This window comes from Malus domestica, chromosome 02 (genome assembly GCF_042453785.1).
Source record: "Malus domestica chromosome 02, GDT2T_hap1".
Classification (NCBI taxonomy): Eukaryota; Viridiplantae; Streptophyta; class Magnoliopsida; order Rosales; family Rosaceae; genus Malus; species Malus domestica.
In genome coordinates this window covers 35,177,774-35,197,150 of record NC_091662.1, presented here as the reverse complement: position 1 = coordinate 35,197,150, position 19,377 = coordinate 35,177,774, and the positions used below count along the sequence as shown (strand labels likewise).

General features: G+C 36.5%; 2 protein-coding genes across 4 annotated transcripts; one reads left to right on the top strand and one right to left on the bottom strand.

Moving 5' to 3' along the window:
- Nucleotides 1-362: 362 nt before the first annotated feature.
- LOC103412460 (crossover junction endonuclease MUS81) lies at nucleotides 363-8,452 on the top strand. 3 transcript variants are annotated; one of them, XM_029096300.2, is made up of 15 exons: nucleotides 363-708; nucleotides 1,154-1,242; nucleotides 1,332-1,410; nucleotides 1,515-1,601; nucleotides 1,699-1,824; nucleotides 2,458-2,689; nucleotides 3,255-3,459; nucleotides 3,556-3,683; nucleotides 3,860-4,008; nucleotides 4,547-4,604; nucleotides 5,321-5,479; nucleotides 6,035-6,114; nucleotides 6,887-7,124; nucleotides 7,545-7,631; nucleotides 8,241-8,452. In XM_029096300.2, exons 1-15 carry the CDS (start codon nucleotides 509-511, stop codon nucleotides 8,343-8,345), a joined length of 2,022 nt encoding a protein of 673 aa, XP_028952133.1. In that variant the 5' UTR covers nucleotides 363-508; the 3' UTR covers nucleotides 8,346-8,452. The 3 variants fall into 3 exon arrangements, with proteins under 3 accessions (XP_028952133.1, XP_028952137.1, XP_028952141.1); XM_029096304.2 differs by having other exon boundaries at nucleotides 375-708; nucleotides 3,330-3,459; XM_029096308.2 differs by having other exon boundaries at nucleotides 389-708; nucleotides 1,149-1,242.
- A 185-nt stretch (nucleotides 8,453-8,637) lies between these two features.
- LOC139192081 (secreted RxLR effector protein 161-like) lies at nucleotides 8,638-10,765 on the bottom strand. The gene is made up of 4 exons (XM_070813335.1): nucleotides 10,202-10,765; nucleotides 9,043-9,127; nucleotides 8,782-8,833; nucleotides 8,638-8,707 (listed from the first exon to the last, which is right to left on the bottom strand). Exons 1-4 carry the CDS (start codon nucleotides 10,763-10,765, stop codon nucleotides 8,638-8,640), a joined length of 771 nt encoding a protein of 256 aa, XP_070669436.1.
- Between the last annotated feature and the right edge of the window lie 8,612 nt (nucleotides 10,766-19,377).

Sequence of the window (19,377 nt, the reverse complement as noted above, 5' to 3'; positions counted from 1 at the left end):
ATATATTAGTTCAATATAATATATTTCGGTACTAACATTTAGGTACATTAATTGAGTCTTTCAAGTTTGAAGAATGTTAAATAAGATTAATAAATTAAAAAAATCTTTTTTGGTCAAAAAAATAAATTAAAATTTGTGTATTAATAAATTTAAATATTTAATGGGAGACATTAAATAAAATGCACATTAATTATTTTGAATTAAGGGCACATTAGGGACTAAAATCAATATTTAATCTAACACCAGGTTTTTTTTTAATTTTAATCTTCTTGAGAGATTAAAGTTTAAAAATCCCGTGTATTAAGTATGTAAGGTTTACTCGACAATTTATGGGAAGCCCTTTTTTAAATTATTAACCTTTTAAGCTACGTATTCCACTATTTGCCGTGTTGCCATGAAATTGAAAAATCTCTCCCTCCCGATTCCCTTCTCCGTACTCGTTAATCTTCTTCGACGCCCACCCTTCTTCTCCTCACTGAAAATTGAAAATCCCTAGATCCCCAAATCCATGGAGCGGCAGAAGCGCACGGTGGTTTGCCCGGAGAACGAAGAGCTTGCGACGTACATGCTGAGCAAGTGGCAGGAAATGGCCGATCAAAGGCCCAAGGGCATTTCCGAGAACATCGAAATGACTCTTTCCAAGGCTTACGCCAACCTCTGCAAATCCAAGAACCCTATTAAAACCCTCAAAGATTTTTCCCAAATCAAGTGAGTTTTCGAGAAAGTATGCATTTTTTTCGGTAATTAGCGTTGAATTCTGATCATTCTTGGAGTGTAAGATTGTCACTTGTGAGGGTTTGAAAACTTAATTAATCGAAGCATTGTTTGTTATGTTTGTGGGCAATGTGGGACGTTAAAGTTTGAATTTTTCTTTGAGTTGTTTGAATAGTATAGTTTTTTCTAATTTTGTTCACTTTGCCATGTTATACTGGTTGCAGTCCAAGTTTAGTTTATTGTTTTCTTCTAGGAGTTTAGATGATTTTGTGGAATAAGAAGACACCTTCACACCGGAAGCTTAATGATGAATTCGGGCTATTACTGCTTCTCTTGACAGACAAAACAACGTCTTTATGATTTGAAAACCTGTTGAGGGGTTTGCCATTTCGTGTTTCGATTTATTGGCAAGATGTGAACTGTTCATATTTTAGTGCAGGGGCATAGGGAAGTGGATTTTGAAGCTTATGAAAGGATTTTTTGATACTGCTTCAGACAATTCTGAACCAGAAGACATAACTAAAAAGGGTACTTTTATAATTCATTCTTTACATTCTGGTTATATGATATACATGTTAAATTCATTGCTATTTTTCTCAAATGTGCGTGTATTTTAGGTAAGAGAACCAAAGGAAGCAGACGTTATGTTCCACAAAAGAATTCTGTATCGTATGCATTGTTGATCACACTTTACAGGTAAACTGGAATTGTGCTTAACTAAGTATGCACTTACAATATTTGTAATTGAATGTGTTTTATCAAATTTTGGAAGTAGGAGTTAATGATAAGTTTTTCGTCAGGGGAATTGAAAGTGGGAATGAATTTATGCGTAAACAGGAGCTTATTGATGCTGCTGAAGCAAGTGGACTTTCTCGTGTGCCAATTATGTATGATGTTGATTGATTATATTAGTTCTCTAAATTTTTTTGTCATTTTTGTTTAATACGGATGAATGTGATGTTCTTATACCTGGTTTGTTTTTAGGCCAGAGAAGGGAAAGGGAAAACCTGGACACTTTGCAACTTCTGCAAGGGAATGGTATAGTGGATGGTCCTGCATGACGACATTAATAAACAAGGGACTGGTTGTGAAATCAAGTAACCCAGCAAAGTATGGCTTTTGCTTCTTTTTTTTTATTTTTTTGGTTGATTTGCTGTGTTAGTTACTTTATGCTAAGAAGGATTTGTATAATTATCTTATACTTTTTTTCTGCCGCAGCGCTTATAAATTTGAATGGCAATTTAGCTAACCTTATTCCCTCTTATTTCTATATGAAAACATTTTACATAGCTTAGGAACAGGAATAAGTTATCACATTGTCTTTGTGAAAGTTGAATTACTGACAAAATCATTTCACCATTAAAAATAATATAGTAGGATATATCTACTTTGATGTGAAGGATGATTTACTATTAGACTATGATATGGGGTTATTAGAATAAATAATGAGTTGTGGTACTTAAGTCTTTTCTGTTTAACAGAAGCATGTATCTCAGCTGGAATATGGAAAAACATTTGGTTTTAGGTAAATTTCATCTGATAAGAGGCTTAAGAAAATGTACGATTCTTAGCCCTGGAACTTTTGTGTGATATGGCTTGTTTCAAAATGATTTAGTACTTGCCTGTACCAAAAATCATGTGTTATTGCGAGCAATTCTTGTAAAATTAGACCTATAAATTTCAAGTTGCACTTGTATTGCATCTGTACCTATTAGCAGATGTGTAATGCTGTAAAAACTGTAGGTACATGCTTACTCCAGAAGGTAAGGAAACTGCAAGTGAATGTCTCATGAGGTCTGGTATGGAAAAACCTGTAGGAAAGACTTCTCATGCCACAGGGCTTTCTGGAAATGGGGACAATATTTCACATCAGGAGCTTGCTCATTATGACTCAGCCACTTTGGCGACATTGGTCTCCACTAATTTGAGTACAAAGGAGAAATCCTTTGATATTCCACAGGAATACCTTGACAAGGTGTATATCCATGTAGCTTTTAATTTTTAAATTGAATTGTGGATTGGGAAAAATAGCCAGTTTACATCTTCATAATTTTGTTTTTATTTCAAAACATCATCCTTTCCAAGATTTATCTTTTAATTAAAGCGTGCATTGTTAGTGGCTCAAGTCAGATGAAACTTTTCCTATGATAGATTGTCTTTCTCCACACTATCCCCTCATGTCATGGATTGCGGTTTCCCTTGCTTATAAGCTGATATTGATATTATATTTGCAATACGAGATTTTGTTTTGGCTAACACCTATATCCTGAATGGAATTTAACTTTTATGTTCTTCACCTATCTTCCAAATTGTTAATGGAGATATTTTGGGGCAGAAAACCAAAGTTGATAAGGTCCAAGATCCATTGATGTTCTTGTACGCAAATAAATATGAGATTTCTTCAGTTGAACTATAAAAAAGCATATGAAATATTACATTCTTTTTGCATCCTCTGGTCATAGTACTTTGAAGTATAAGTTCTAATTACTTGCTTTGTCTAGGTCAAAATTCTATCTTCATTATTTGTCTTGTTTCTGTAGTATATGTGCATGGGGTATTCTAGAGAACAAATTGTTCAAGCTTTTACTGAAGTTTCGGAAACTTCCAATGACAAGGAAATGTCTTCACTATGGCCATCTGTTCTGTGTCGTCTTCGAGAAGATGAAGTTTATGGTTTGCATTTGAAGTCTCAAACTTTGAGGGAAGATCTTTGTCCAGCATCAGTCACTCATGTGGTTGCAAATGGTAAGCTTGCTTTATATGCTTCTAAGTGATAGAGAATGCTGAAATTCTCCTAAACTATCTAAACCCTGTCTTATAAAGCTTACTATAATTACTCAGGTCTTAGAGATTTTGTAGCGAGTGAGAATAGACTTGCCAAATTTTCTCTCGATGGTGGACATGTGCCAAAAATTAATTCGGATGAGTCATTACCAAAATCTTTTACGCTTAGAGCTTGTTCTTCCACGGTATGTGACATGTGAACTTAGTTAAATTAGGATGATAATGTTAATTCGTGGCTACATCTTGCATATCTGACTGATACATATGGAAAGTACTGAGTACTGTATAAAAGGGCAGAGTCATGGAATTTAAACCACCTGCCCTACCGTGTTTCCCCTCATTGACATGTTGACTTTATTAGAGTCATTCTGTGCCAAAGTCATGTTCGAATGGATTGGAAGCAAGTTCGAATGTTTTATCTATACCACCGCTAAGCTTTGGTGAGAGATTTGAGGAAGCATATGAAGTAATCTTGGTACTGGATGATCGGGAGCAATTTGCCACTCAGGGGTCAGTAACTTATGATTTTGACATCTGCCACATATGCAGTTTTCTTTTAAATGATGAAACTAGTTAAAGATACTTGTTATCCTGCCTTGAATCTTGATGAAAAGAGTTTTGAATAAATCACCATCTGGGATGTTCTATAGGAATCCTATTCTTCGTCCAATAGATACGGGAAGTTCTATAGTAATCCAATTATATAGGAATCCTATTGTTAGTCTGTCTTGAATCCTATCAAATTCTAGAATTAACTTTCAAAATATATTAGAATATATCCTTATCTGTTTGTATCCATGATTCCATGTCTGAATTTATATTTTATTTTACGTGTTTCCATGTCTCTGTCTTGATGTAACTTGTGTCTCTAGTACGTGCTCAATCCAATGGATTCTTGGTATATTTTTTTCCTCTATGTTCACTGGTAGTGTTCTTTTTTTTTTTTTGGTTGAACTGGTAGTGTTCAGTTGTTCACTTATATTCAGTGTCCATTGTCTTTGCTGGTGTTTGTAATTACTATGATTAATTTTATACATTGTGGCTTTAGATCGCGATCTAGGAGACTTATCGAGAACGTTCGTACTCAATTCAAAATAAAAATAGAGGTGAGTTCTTGTAGTCTTTATCTGTTAGTTCCTCTAATGGTATTTTTTGTACATTTTTTTGGAGTTTGCACTGTTCTGTATCATCTTTATTGGTTTCACATATCATTCTGTATCATTTATTTGTATAGTGCTTTACGTATTTTGCTGCTTCATGATTGCGGTCAGCTAGAACTTTAAATACAATCATGAATTCTTTGTTGTATAACTCTTATTTTACGAGCTGGTTTTCTAATTAACGGTCCATTGATTTTTGTCCTTTAGGAAAGTACTTACTTGTAGAGTTGTCAATAGACTCAATACTATTATCACCACTTAATTTTTACAGGAATTTATCTTCGTTTTGCTTAAAACCTTTCAGTTCACAGACTACCTGCATCAAGGCTATGCCACAACACAGTATCCCTGGAGTTAGAATTTACAGTATGTAGTTTTGGAAACTGTGCCAGTATTGCAGTTGGGGCATGGTTTGGTATTTTCCCCCAATCTGCTATTAAGAAAGCCACCGGTTTTGGATTTCCTTTCCCTATATATGTATCACTCAACTCAGTTTGTCTCTTCAGTAAGTCATCTAGAATAAAGCTGTGATTTATAATCGTTATTTGACAATTTAAATAATCTAGGCGTACTAACTTAAGAGGTACTTGTCTGTATTGTTTCTGCAGTATCTTCTCCTTCATTTGATGCAAACTGTAATTAAGTAAATGAGTCTTCTACAGGTTAGGAGGTTACCAGTTGGAGATGGAATCTGGATAGCTCGTCATAAACAACTCGAGAGTGAATATGTACTTGATTTTATTGTTGAGAGGAAGAATGTTGATGATTTGCGCTGTTCAATCAGAGATAACCGTTACAGGGATCAGAAATTGAGACTTTTGGTATTGATTCTTATTCAAAAGATTAGATGTTTTATCTTTATCGTTTTGTGTAATTTTGGTTTCTATTATACTGTGGATGCATTTTAGTTTGCAGTTGTTGCAAAATTATTCTTGTTATGTGATTATTTTATTGTGGAAACTTGGTGTTTTCTCCCAGTTTACCTTTAGCATTTATTATCAACTTAAGTGTTATAGGATGAATAGGAGACTTGAGTTGAAATACTGAATTAACTTTCCCGCAAAGAAAGATTGACAATTAAAAACATATTACTATTAGTTAATTCTTCTTATTGTTTTTCTCCCCTTACATATGGATATTATAAGTTCAACTTGACATGTTTGTCCCTTATTGGGGATTTTTCAACATTTATCCATGCTCAATGCAGTGATTTGGTGCCTCGCAATTTTAGTTCAGATGTTTTACATGCATTGGTTAAGTACATGAGAAATTTTCTGCTTCTTGTGTGACCTTTTACATGCAGTTTTGGATTTACTGTGAAACTATTTTTGTTTACGTTATTCTGACATGTTGGTCCTTTAATTGCATATTGTCAGAGGTGTGGACTCAAGAAACTGATATATCTTGTGGAAGGTGATCCAAATACTTCTGAAGCAGCAGAAAGCATTAAAACAGCGTAAGCATTCTTGTAAATGTTTTTAAAAGCTACATCTATCACCAGTACCACTTGACTATGAATAATTCTATTCAATTCAATCATTACCGTGATAAATAACTCTGGTAATGATTTGATATTAACCTTCTGTTTTACTATGACAGCATCACCAAGTATTTTCTTTGCTTTTAGGACAACAACCCATCCAGGTTTTTTCCTTGGGAATTGTTCAGCGGCACACAGCCTTTTAGCAGACCTAGAATTAAACATTTCCATCCCAAACGAGTACCTAAACCAAACCCCACGTGCTACACTTGTGAAACACTAATTTCCAACCTTAAGCCATCAACTAGGCTTCCAAAAGAATGTCGAACATCAAACTTCTGTTTTCTTATAAATCTGTAATCATATTGAAAATTTACTTGCATCATCCGTACAGTTTGAGTTGCCATCTTGTTGAAGTAGAATTATTATTGAAGGCTAAGTTAAATGCTAGCTGGTTGTTTAGAACATATGATTGCTTTTTACTGGTAAGGGTCATGTAAGGATTTAGTAATTCAATAGGTTTTACATGTCAAACTCTAAATAAGAATGCTGCATATCTTTGCTTCTTACTTGAAGATTGAACATCAACCCACATGTTCTAGGATCCTTTCTTTTCAGTTTCAATTTTGATTTCATGTTTTTTAAATTTAGTATCCATGATGTTCTATAGCTCAAATCCCTTTGTGATATAGTAATCCTAGTGATGTCAAAATGTATATATTATTCTCTGAATTCTCATCTTGTGCAGCTGTTTCACAACTGAGATTTTGGAGGGATTTGACGTCCAGAGAACCATTGGCTTGGCTGATACATTGAAGAAGTATGTTTATCTAACTCAAGCAATAGCTCAGTATTACAAATCAGAGTTCTCCGAGGAACAATGCAAACACGCTGGGGTTTGTCCTCCTTTTGATGAATTTATTAGAAGGTGCCAAGACTTGGATAAAATGACAGTCAGCGACGTTTTTGCCGTTCAGCTCATGCAGGTGTGCATGAATTTGAAAGATAGGATTACCATCCCTTGTTTGACAGTCACTGATGCCTTGTCTATCATCTCTCAGCGTAGCAAACTATGGTTCCTTTGATAAACATGGTTTGAGGAAATTAATTTCAACGCTTCACACTTTTTTTGTTTGTTTTAGATTAAACGTGTATATATAGGATTTATAGAAACTATTAAGTAAAAGATGTGTTTGTAGTTCTACAGAGGTATATGTAAAAAAATTCCAGTTCTAGTAGAGCATAAAAACGCCATGTCCATGGCTCATTCGATTAAAAATGGGAACATTGCTCTTAAGATGTTTCTGAGTCAGTATATGATACGGTTTGTTTATGCTTAGTTTTGAGGACTAAGATAGTGAGATTATGGTGAAAAACTCTACATAAATCATACCTCATACGTGCAGGTCCCACAGGTAACTGAGGAAGTCGCCATAGCTGTTCTGGATATGTACCCGACACTTTTATCTCTTGCTCGTGCCTACTCTTTACTTGTAAGTCCTCCATCCTTGGGTTGGAATTCAATGCATTAGTTTACCCTTGGAGAATTTGAAAATATCAAGCCTACTGTGTTATAAGAAGAGATGTCTACGTGTTATAATCCTCCATTCTAGCTCCACTAGTTTTAATTTTTCTGAGATCTCCTTTTTACTTAAATATTTTTTGGTTGGAAAAATAAAAAATATTCTTAGTGACGAATGTGCTTAAGAGTATAAATCAACTCTAATTTGCTCTTAACCATTTTAAATCCTTTGTGATGTAGTTGATGTTTGGCTGACTTCAATTTCAACTGCGTATCTCGATTGTTTTCTATGATATACCATTAGTACAGAAGAGTCGAGTGCATTCGTGTGAGAAATTTGCACCCTATTTTCTTTCTATGACATGAGTTCGTTCTTAGTACAGCTGTTCGACCAGTGCTATTGTGGTGGAAGTTCTATTTGATTAGCTTATCTAATTGCGTTGATCTATTTACCTACATAATCTTTTAAATTTTTAACTTATTTAATTAATTTCTGCTCTGTCATTGCATTGATCAAGCGAAGCTGTTTTTTGAACTTTGGTTGTACTCACTACAGTTTAACCAACATTTTGTTAACTAGGAGGGTGATTTACGTGCACAAGAGGGGATGCTTAGAACACAGAGTAACAATGCCGTCAATGCGAGCGCTAGTAAGAATATATTTCAATTGGTTTGGGGCGAATGATCGTTGTGTATCTTCAATTGTGAGAGGAAACAAAAATGATTGATTAGTGATATTGTATTCTACTACTCTTGCAGCGTAAATAAGACGGACAGTTTATCGTTATAAAATAGTTAGCTTGCTTGTATTATTTCCGAGTTGAATGTTGGTTTATTTCTGTTGCACTGATAGGAAAGGCAGTGTTCTGCTTGTTCTGCACAGTCCCTGCAACTGAGTCGTGGTAGTGTTTCGGGCTGTGTTTTTAAACTGCAACCGTGTAAGGCGAAGAAGTTTATGTCCCATAAAGCGTAACGTTTTAAGAACCGTTGTAATGCATATTATCGGGCAACAAAGCCACCTGCTCGACAAGATTAACAAATTCAAATCTGCACAGCAAACACCAAAAAATAACATAACAAAACAAATCGTACTTTGAGCAAGAGTTAGCGCTATATCGTACCCATCAACGCTAGTGTACGCTGTGTTCAAATACCTTACGGTATCTGGGAGTGCTGCGAAATGAATGCGGTATGAAATGAAAGAAAAAAAGGTTGGCTAATATCTGCACAAACTCTTACGGAAAAATATAAAGAGACAATCCTTAAACTCCTGTTTTTCTACGTTCGATCATCTGTACTGGCATATTCCGGTGATGCCTCTGGGGAGAAGCATTTGCATTCAAAACTTCCAATCACTTGAGTGTTGATGCAAATGCTCTAACTTGAATCGAGATCGAGAAACAAATGCCTGAACACTGATGCTTTTGCAGGCACCAGAGCAAAATAATCCATGAGCACAAGTAATTCCTGATCAGGGAACACCACAGTAAGAACAAGCTTGCAGCATTTATAAAGATACGTTTTGCAACGAAACAGAATACTTGGAAACAAAGATTTTTCGACGATGAATGCTGCGTATGGGAGACTTCCTCTAAGAAGTAGCGAGCAGAGAGGCACAAGGTAGACAACAAATATTTTGTTGTTCCGATGATAGATAACTGTACTAAGCATGTTCATGTTATAGTCATACAGTTTCAAGCAAGGGAACTAACAATTTTCAGATAACTTGTATTACACTCACAAAATATTCATAGATTTCAAATAACATATTGTGGAAGAAATACCTGAGAGGGATGTTGAAGAAAAATTAGAGTACACAACTCTAAGGAGAGACAAAATAAGTAAACAAATTACTTGTATTACACTCACGAAATATTACAACACACTCTCAAGGACGCACTTTAGAAACTATAACACTCTCTCACTTCTAAAGACAAACTCTAAACCACTCACACTCCTACAAGACTACTCTTGCTTCTCACTCTCACTTGGTTGCCTACTTTCTTGATTACCTTTTCGTTACAAACTTACAACACCACACATAGCACTACCTTATATTTATACATGGCATAATCGACCCTGCAAGTCGGCGGACTTGGCTTGTGCATTTCCAGCCACTAACTTATATTACTTTCCAGAATTTTCGCTAATATTCCATTACAACAATCTTAAGATATTTGTTTAGCTAATTCTAGATAGGTAACCGACTTTGGGGCTAGAATTGTCTAGCATTTTCAGTGCATGCATCGTCCACCTCCCATGTATATTTGAATCTTTAGAACCTTCTAGCTAGTACCACTGACATAGTATTTTGCTAGAGTTGTCTAGAATCCAAACACCAATTGGGTTGGTGTTGATTTTCAACACTTCCCCTCAACACCAGCTAATTCTTTGCTCCATGTTGAGTTGATGACGAAGCTTTTCGATCTTGTCGGTGCTCAAACCTTTTGTGAACAAGTCTACAATTTGATCATATGTATTGATCTGTCTCATCTCAATCTCTTCTTGCAAGACCTTCTCTCTAATGAAATGATAGTGTACCTCCACATGCTTAGTTCTCGCCTGAAAGGCTGGATTTTCTGTCAAGCAAATTCCCGATTGGTTATCACAGTACAATGGTATTGCATAATCTACTGGTTGATGTAAATCACTCATCAACTGTAGCAACCATGCATTCTCTTGAGCTGCCATTATTGTTGCTTTATACTCTGCTTCTGTGGTTGACAAAGACATTGTTGGTTGTCTCTTGCTGCACCACGAAACTACTCCAGAACGAATTCTAAAGACATACCCAATGGTCAACCTCTTGGTGTCATGATCTCCTGCAAAATTTGGGTCACAATAGCCAACCAACTTACCATCTTCACCTTTCTTGTACAAGAGACCATAGTCAATTGTACTCTTTACATATCTCAATATTCGTCGAACCACTTCTAGATAAGGCTTCTTTGGATTTTGCATGTACCGACTCATCACACCAACTGCATAAGAAATGTTAGGTTGAGTAAGAGTCAAGTAGATTAGACTACCTACCAATTGTCGATACATTATTGCATCTCCCAAGTCTCTGCCTTCATGTTCATACATCTTGACATTAGGTTCCATTGGTGTTGATATTGGCTTCCATTCAAGCATCCCAAACTTCTGCAACAAGTCTTTTGCATACTTTGTTGACACAAAAATATTCCTTCTTGTGTGCAGTCAACCTCTAATCCAAGAAAGTGCCTGAGTTTTCCAAGTTCTTTCATCTTAAATCAAATTACAAATTCTCCCTTGTTCGACGAATTTCTGCCTCATCATTGTTAGTGATGATTAGGTCATCCACGTACACTAGCATGATAGCTAGCTTTCCTCCATTAGCTTTAACTAATAAGCTGGAATTTGCATGCGCCACTGAGTAACCACTTTGTGTTAAAAATTCTGCAATCTTATTGTACCATGCCCTTGGTGCTTGTTTCAGACCGTAGAGTGCTTTCCTCAACTTGCACAAGTACTCGGGATGAGCTTTCCTTTCAAAGCCCATTGGTTGCATCATGTAGATCTCCCTATCTAACTCTTCATGCAAGAAAGCATTCTTCACATCCATCTGGTACAAGTTCCAATCTTTGTTAGCTGCAAGTGCAAGTAAGACTCGTACGATTGTAAGCTTTGCCACTGGACTAAATGTTTCATCATAGTCTAGTCCATACTGCTAACCAATCAAGCCTTGTACCTTTCAACTCAATCATCATGACGATGCTTTATCTTGTACACCCATTTGCAAGATATGAGTTTCACATTCCTTGGCTTTGGCACCAAATCCCAAGTCTGATTTTGCTTTAGTACATTGATTTCTTCTTCCATAACTCTTACCCATTCAGAACTCTATGATGCCTCTTCAAATGTCTTAGGTTCTTTTGCTACTTTATCAGTTATGACAACATTGGCATATTTAGGATTTGGCCTTCATATTCTTGTTGACTTCCTTAGTTGTGGTTGTTGATACACACCTATTTGCCAAAGATTCTTAGGTATTTCTTGCTTGAAATGATCACCATCAAGCAATTCCTCGAGCATATCTAGACTCGATTGGATTTGGGTAGCTTGGTCTCCCATTTTCTCTTACCACGTATCTTCAATCTCTTTCGAGTCGGGCAACGCCTCATTTTTTGAGCACCAACAAGATGATGTTTCTGCATCACATTCTTCCTCTATAGCTAGAAAAGCTAAGACATCCCAATCATCTTCACTTTTTTCCTTTGAGCTGGTGACATTACTCTCTTTGGGCTTTTTGAACCAACAATTCTTTGCCATGTGGCCATTCTTTCCATAATTGTAACATTTTTCCTCAAACCTTTTATTGTTTTGGGACTGACCACGATTGTTGTGATACTTCAGAGCTCTCCCTGGCCGAGAACTCCCTCCTCCTTGATGACCTTTTGCCTTGTCACCATTTCTTTTAGATCAACCACCAGCACGCTACTTAAAGCTACCTTTACTTTTGGTGTAGAGCGCTTCTTCCTCACCTTTTAATGAGACCCTTCCCACTTGCTTTGCCAAAGCTTCTTGATCGACAAGCAAATTCTCAAACTCAACAAGTGATGGTTGGGTTGGCCATCCTTTTACAGCGGCAATGAAGCCTCGATATTCAGGTTTCAAGCCATGGATAATTATTCTTTTTATCCTAGATTCTACAATGGCAGCACTAGGATCTAATTCAAAAATTTCACGACAAATAGACTTTACCATGTGGAAATATTCAACAATTGTCATGTTCCTTTGGGCTACTGATAATAGCTCATTCTCGAGAAGTTGTAGTCTTGTATTGTTCCTCTTTAAAAAGAGTGTGGCGAAGGTGTCCCACGCTTCTTTTGGTGTTTTGGCTTTCCTTATGTGCTCTAACATGTCCTCTTCAATTGTGGTTTTTAAGGGAAACATCATGCCTTGATCTTCCACTTCCGCAAAATGCTGTTAGTGTCTTCTTCCAGTTGCATAATTTCATTACCACCAACAACATCCCAAAGATCTTGGCCTTGTAGGTAAGACTCCATCACGTATCCCATTTGTTGTAATTTTTGTTGTTCAACTTCTTGATTGCTCTAACAACTTGAAGATTAGACATCGTGTCTGCATAACTTCAATAAGCCGAACAAGATTAACCAACAATCTTGCAAAGTACTAAACTTCTTACGATTCTCGAAAGCTTCACTAGAGACGGTCACTGATCGTATCGCTTTGATACCAATTGTTGAGGAAAAATTAGAGTACACAACTCTAACACAAGTGTTGGAGAGACAAAATAAGACATACCTAGTAGTCAATCTCTTGGTGTCATGATCTCCTGCAAAATTTGCGTCACATAGCCAACCAACTTACCATCTTCACCTTTCTTGTACAAGAGACCATAGGCAATTGTACTCTTTACATATCTCAATATTCGTTGAACCACTTCTAGATAAGGCTTCTTTGGATTTTGCATGTACCGACTCATCACACCAACTACATAAGAAATGTTAGGTTGAGTAAGAGTCAAGTAGATTAGACTACCTAACAATTGTCGATACATTATTGCATCTCCCAAGTCTCTGCCTTCATGTTCATACATCTTGACATTAGGTTCCATTGGTGTTGATATTGGCTTGCATTCAAGCATCCCAAACTTCTGCAACAAGTCTTTTGCATACTTTTATTGACACAGAAATATTCCTTCTTGTGTGCAATCAACCTCTAATCCAAGAGAGTGCCTGAGTTATCCAAGTTCTTTCATCTTAAATCGAGTTTACAAATTCTCCTTTGTTCGATGAATTTATGCCTCATCATCGTTAGTGATGATTAGGTCATCCACGTACACCAGCACAACAGCTAACTTTCCTCCATTAGCTTTAAAAAATAAGCTGGAATCTGCATGCGCCACTGAGTAACCACTTTGTGTTAGAAATTCTGCAATCTTATTGTACCATGACTGTCACGTCCCGATCCCAACATATGTCGAAAATCGACACTTGACAAGGAAAATAATGTTCGTTGAATATAGTATAAGTTACAGAATGAAATACTTTAACTAATAACCCAAAATAATGTGAAGGTGGCTAAGTTCTCCACAAAATATTTACATCTATGTACATCCCAAAAAGAAGCATAATCTTTGCTTTACTAAGAACAAGTATGAGGTGCTCAAAAGAAAGTCCCAAATGATGAAGTACAAGAGTGAAACAAGGGTAACCAAACGCTCCAAGTCTCTGATGACTGCACTGCTACCCCTACCTACAAACTTCTCAGAGTCTACTAAAACCTGTCACCTGATCAGTGCCTACACCATCGGAATGGTGCACCAGGCAAATAACAACCTGGATAAGTTGCGAAGCTTAGGAGAGTGACAATAATATCAAGTACATGAGAATAATGCTAATGCCAACCATCAAACACAGTTTACATAACTTGAATATAAATCATTCATAAGAAATCAAAACACTTTTGTAAACCCCGAAGGAGTCACCTAGACATCCAACGGTTCGTCTGAAACCAATCACAACATCTCACAACCATCTTCTCATACAACACAATGAAAAGTAGAGTTAGAGCGACATAGTTTGGCCGAAGCCTACACCTCATCACAATTCAAATTTAATAAATCCTAAGGTGAGTACGATCCCGGACCACCACTCAACGGAATCGCGAAATAGGAGGGATTCCGGACCATCTCTCAACAGAATCCAAGTGGATACGATTCTGGACCCTCACTCAACAGAATTGCTAAATACAATACGTAACAATAACTAAATGAAACTGGAACATCACTCAACGAAATCGCAGAATAGAAGGGATTCCAGACCATCACTCAATGGAATCCGAGTGGATATGATTCCGGATTATCACTCAACGGAATCCGAGTGGATATGATTCCGGATTATCACTCAACGGAATCCCAGAAGACCAATAATCAGAATGTACGGCGGCTCAAAGAAATGAGACAAGCATAGGCTACTTAATTTACAAAAACTCAACAAAGGGAGATTAAGCACAATTACTAAATCTAGAACCAATCACTGAAGTGGAAGGTGAAACAATATCAAAGCAACAAATCCCCATAATAATGGTTAACGGTCATTACTAGTCCTCAAATTAATCTCAAAATGCCAATCATACAAATCAAACCACATTTCCAATATACATGCCAGACCCCATTTCATAAACATAAATTGACGTCGAAGTATTGGAATAACAATTCAATAGAACATATTCATAAAACCAATTCATATCCACACAGGATCATAACTATGAAAACCTGGTAATTACCAATATCACATATATTAAAGTCACTCACCTGGAGTCCGTGCTAATGTACCCTAGCACGATAGTCAAGGCATCACGTTCTATCACCGCCTAAATAAGCACAAGTCTATATTTAGATTTCCTTCGATAATTCACATACTCGAAAATTCTCATATGTCTCCCACAACAACATTTAATGAGGAATTGAACCGTTGTTCTAATGTAGGGTTCATGATCTTACGTCATTTGCTTCATAAAATCCAATCACTAGATTTTCACTTATAAGTCCCTAAGGTCCTTAAACAATATCTACAATAGCATATTAAAATCTTGTCTCAATTCAATGATAGGATTGTCAATTGTTAGAATAATCAAGTGGCAGACCTTATCGATAAAATATACAATCAACAGCATTTTCATAAATCGAATGTCACATATCGGAAAATTCAACTTTTTCAAAAAATTCTCAAATTTTACAAGAATGAAAATTTCAACAAGTAGAGTAAACTTTATACCTGTGGCCGAGTCCAATTTGGCCAGGAAGGCCTTCAAATTGGCTCGCACCCAACGAAACCCTAAGGTGGGTGTTCTTCAATTCGGCTTCCTTGGTGTTCCAACGCCCCAACCACCAGTTGGGTCTTGTTCTTGGGTCCAAGAGAAGTTGATTAAGGTGATGGTGAATGGTAATACTCTCCGAAATGACAATTCGACGTCGAGAACCCCCGGGTTCTCCTATGGAGTTCTACATGAAATAGACCTTAAAACCCTTAATTTTTGGTAGAGAGGGAATGAGGAAGGTAGTTGAGCAAGTTGCAGGTGAAGGAGATAGGAAAAATCAGAAGAGAAATGGTAGGAATTGGCCTAAAATTGGCCGGTTTGAAAATAAAAAGGGTTGATGGTGTACACGGGTTGACCAAATGGGAAAAGAAAGTGTCAACCTCTCTTCCTTCCTATTGGTCCTTTATCATCCTTAAAAAAAAAAAAAAATCTGATGTGCCCCCTTTTTAGGCTGCTGACTAACCTTTTTCCACCACCTAAAATGCCCAATTCCACTTATAGTAGCCAGTCCATTATTCCAAAAAAGGGTTTGGGCCTTTTACCCATAAGTGGAAATTAAAATAATTCCCAAAATCTATATTTTCACCACTTCAAACGTCCGTAACTATACCGTTATAATTCGGACTCGCAAACGGCTTTTGCCTATGCATTCATGGGTTCAAGATTTATTTAAAAACACTAGTTGTAACTTTGAAATGTCAACGAAAGATAAAGATTGATTATAAAACTTCCAACTCGATAACTAATCGATTGCTAAACTTATAATTAGTGGAATTAAAATTAACTAATAAAGATAATGTAATCGCGAAATACGAATCTAAATTACGAAATACGTAATAAATGGTGAAATTTCGAGGATGGGATTTCATAATGACCTTGGTGCTTGTTTTAGACTGTAGAGTTCTTTCCTCAACTTGCACAAGTAATCGGGATGAGCTTTCCTTTCAAAGCCCATTGGTTGCATCATGTAGATCTCCCGAACTAACTCTCCATGCAAGAAAGCATTCTTCACATCCATCTGGTACAAGTTTCAATCTTTGTTAGCTGCAAGTGCAAGCAAGACTCATACGATTGTAAGCTTTGCCACTAGACTAAACGTTTCATCATAGTCTAGTCCATATTGCTGAAAGAAGCCTTAAGCCACCAACCGAGCCTTGTATCTTTCAACTGAATCATCATGACGATGCTTTATCTTGTACACCCATTTGCAAGATATGGGTTTCATATTCCTTAGCTTTGGCAACAAATCTCGAGTCTGATTCTGCTTTAATGCATTGATTTCTTCTTCCATAGCTCTTACCCATTCAGAACTCTATGATGCCTCTTCAAACGTCTTAGGTTCTTTTGCTGCTCCATCAACTATGGCAGCATTGGCATATTTAGGATTTGGCTTTCATATTCTTGTTGATTTCCTTAGTTGTGATTGTGGAGTTGATACTTCCACTTCATTAGTTCTAACTTCTCCTGGTTGTTGATACACACCAGTTTGCCAAAGACTCTTAGGTATTTCTTGCTTGACATCATCACCATCAAGCAATTCCTCGAGCTTATCTGGACTCGATTGGATTTGGGCAGCTTGGTCTCTCATTTTCTCCTACAACGTATCTTCAATCTCTTCCGAGTCAGGCAATGCCTCATTTTTTGAGCACCAACAAGATGATGTTTTTGCATCACATTCTTCCTCCATAGCTAGAAACGCTACGACGTCCTAATCATCTTCACTTTTTCCCTTTGAGCTAGTGACATTACTCTCTATGGGCTTTTTGAACCAACAATTCTTTGCCATGTGGCCTTTCTTTCCATAATTGTAACATTTTTCCTTAAACCTTTTATTGTTCTGGGACTGACCATGATTGTCGTGAAACTTCGAAGCTCCCCCTGGCCAAAAACTCCCTCCTCCTTGATGACCTTTTGCCTTGTCACCATTTCTTTTAGATCGACCACCAGCACGCTACTTAAAGCTACCTTTACTTTTGGTGTAGAGCATTTCCTCCTCACCTTTTAACGAGACCCTTCCCATTTGCTTTGCCAAAGCTTCTTGATCGGCAAGCAAATTCTCAAACTCAACAAGTGATGGTTGGGTTGCCATCCTTGTACAACGGTAATGAAGCCTCGATATTCAGGTCTCAACCCATGGGTAATTATTCTTTTTATCCTAGATTCTACAATAGTAGCACTAGGGTCTAATTCAGAAATTTCACGACAAATAGACTTTATCGTGTAGAGATATTCTGCAATCGTCATGTTTATTTGGGCTACTGATAATAGCTCATTCTCGAGAAGCTGCGGTCTTGTATTGTTCCTCTTTAAAAAGAGTGGCGAAGGTTTCCTATGCTTCTTTTGGTGTTTTGGCTTTCCTTATATGCTCTAACATGTCCTCTTCAACTATGGTTTTTAAGGCAAACATCCTGCCTTGATCTTCCACTTCCTCAAAGTGCAGCTAGTGTCTTCTTCCAGCTACATAATTTCATTACCACCGAAGACATCCCAAAGATCTTGGCCTTGTAGGTAAGACTCCATACACGTAGCCCATGTGTTGTAATTTTTGTTGTTCAACTTCTTGATTGCTCCAACAACTTAAAGATCAAACATCGTGTCGGCATAACTTCAATAAGTCGAACAAGATTAACCAACAATCTTGCGAAGTACTAAACTTCTTACGATTCTCGAAAGCTTCACTAGAGACGGTCCTTAATCGTATCGCTTTGATACCAATTGTTGAGGAAAAATTAGAGTACACATCTTTAACACAAGTGTTCGAGAGACAAAATAAGTAAACAAATTACTTGTATTACACTCACGAAATATTACAACACACTCTCAAGGACGCACTTTAGAAGCTATGACACTCTCTCACTTCTAGAGACAAACTCTAAACCACTCACACTCCTATAAGACTACTCTTGCCTCTCACTCTCACTTGGTTGCCTGCTTTCTTGATTACTTTTTCATTACAAACTTACAACACCACACATAGCACCACCTTATATTTCTACATGGCATAATCGACCTTGCCAAAGTCGGTGGACTTGGCTTGTGTATTTCCAGCCACTAACTTATATTACTTTCTAGAATTTTCACTAACATTCCATTACAACAATCTTAAGATATTTTTTTACATAATTCTAGATAGGTAACCGACTTTGGGGCTAGAATTGTCTAGTATTTTCACTGCATGCACTGTCCACCTCCCATGCATATTTGAATCTCCAAAACCTTCTATCTAGTACAACCAACATAGTATTTTGCTAGAGTTATCTAGCATCCAAACACTAATTGTGCTGGTGTTGATTTTAATTTTTAATTTGTACTCATGGACACTAGCCTTGTCAATTTCTTACACAATTCGTTAACATGACACTAAATGATACGAAAATAACGAGTTTCAGATCAACACGATAACTAATTGGGTCGTTATCAGGTCACACGATAAGAACCTATTAATAACGGGTCCTTAACAGGTTTACACGAAAGTGACACGCGGGTAACCCATTTCAACAAGTTAAGAAAAAAAGTTATTTTGATGATTTTAATTTTTTAAACTACTAAAAACAACTTACTATAAAATACAATAGCCATAGTCATATGTATATATTGTATATTAAAATATGTATTATTCTATATAAATTAATTTTTTTTAAAGTTTTATTTATTTTCATTGTATACTATAGGCAAACAGTGAGATTAAAAAAAAGTAAAACACATTAAAAATAAAAATATCAAATAATTTAAAAATATCAAACACATTAAAAATAGGAAAGTGTTATGGCATTCCAAAAATCTCATTTTACACTCCTCACAAGTGTATTTTTCTTTCAAAATATAGAAAGTTTGCAGTGTAGAATGAGGAATTTGGAGTGCCAATAACAATTCCCTAAAAATATAATAATTAATTTACAAGTGTGAAA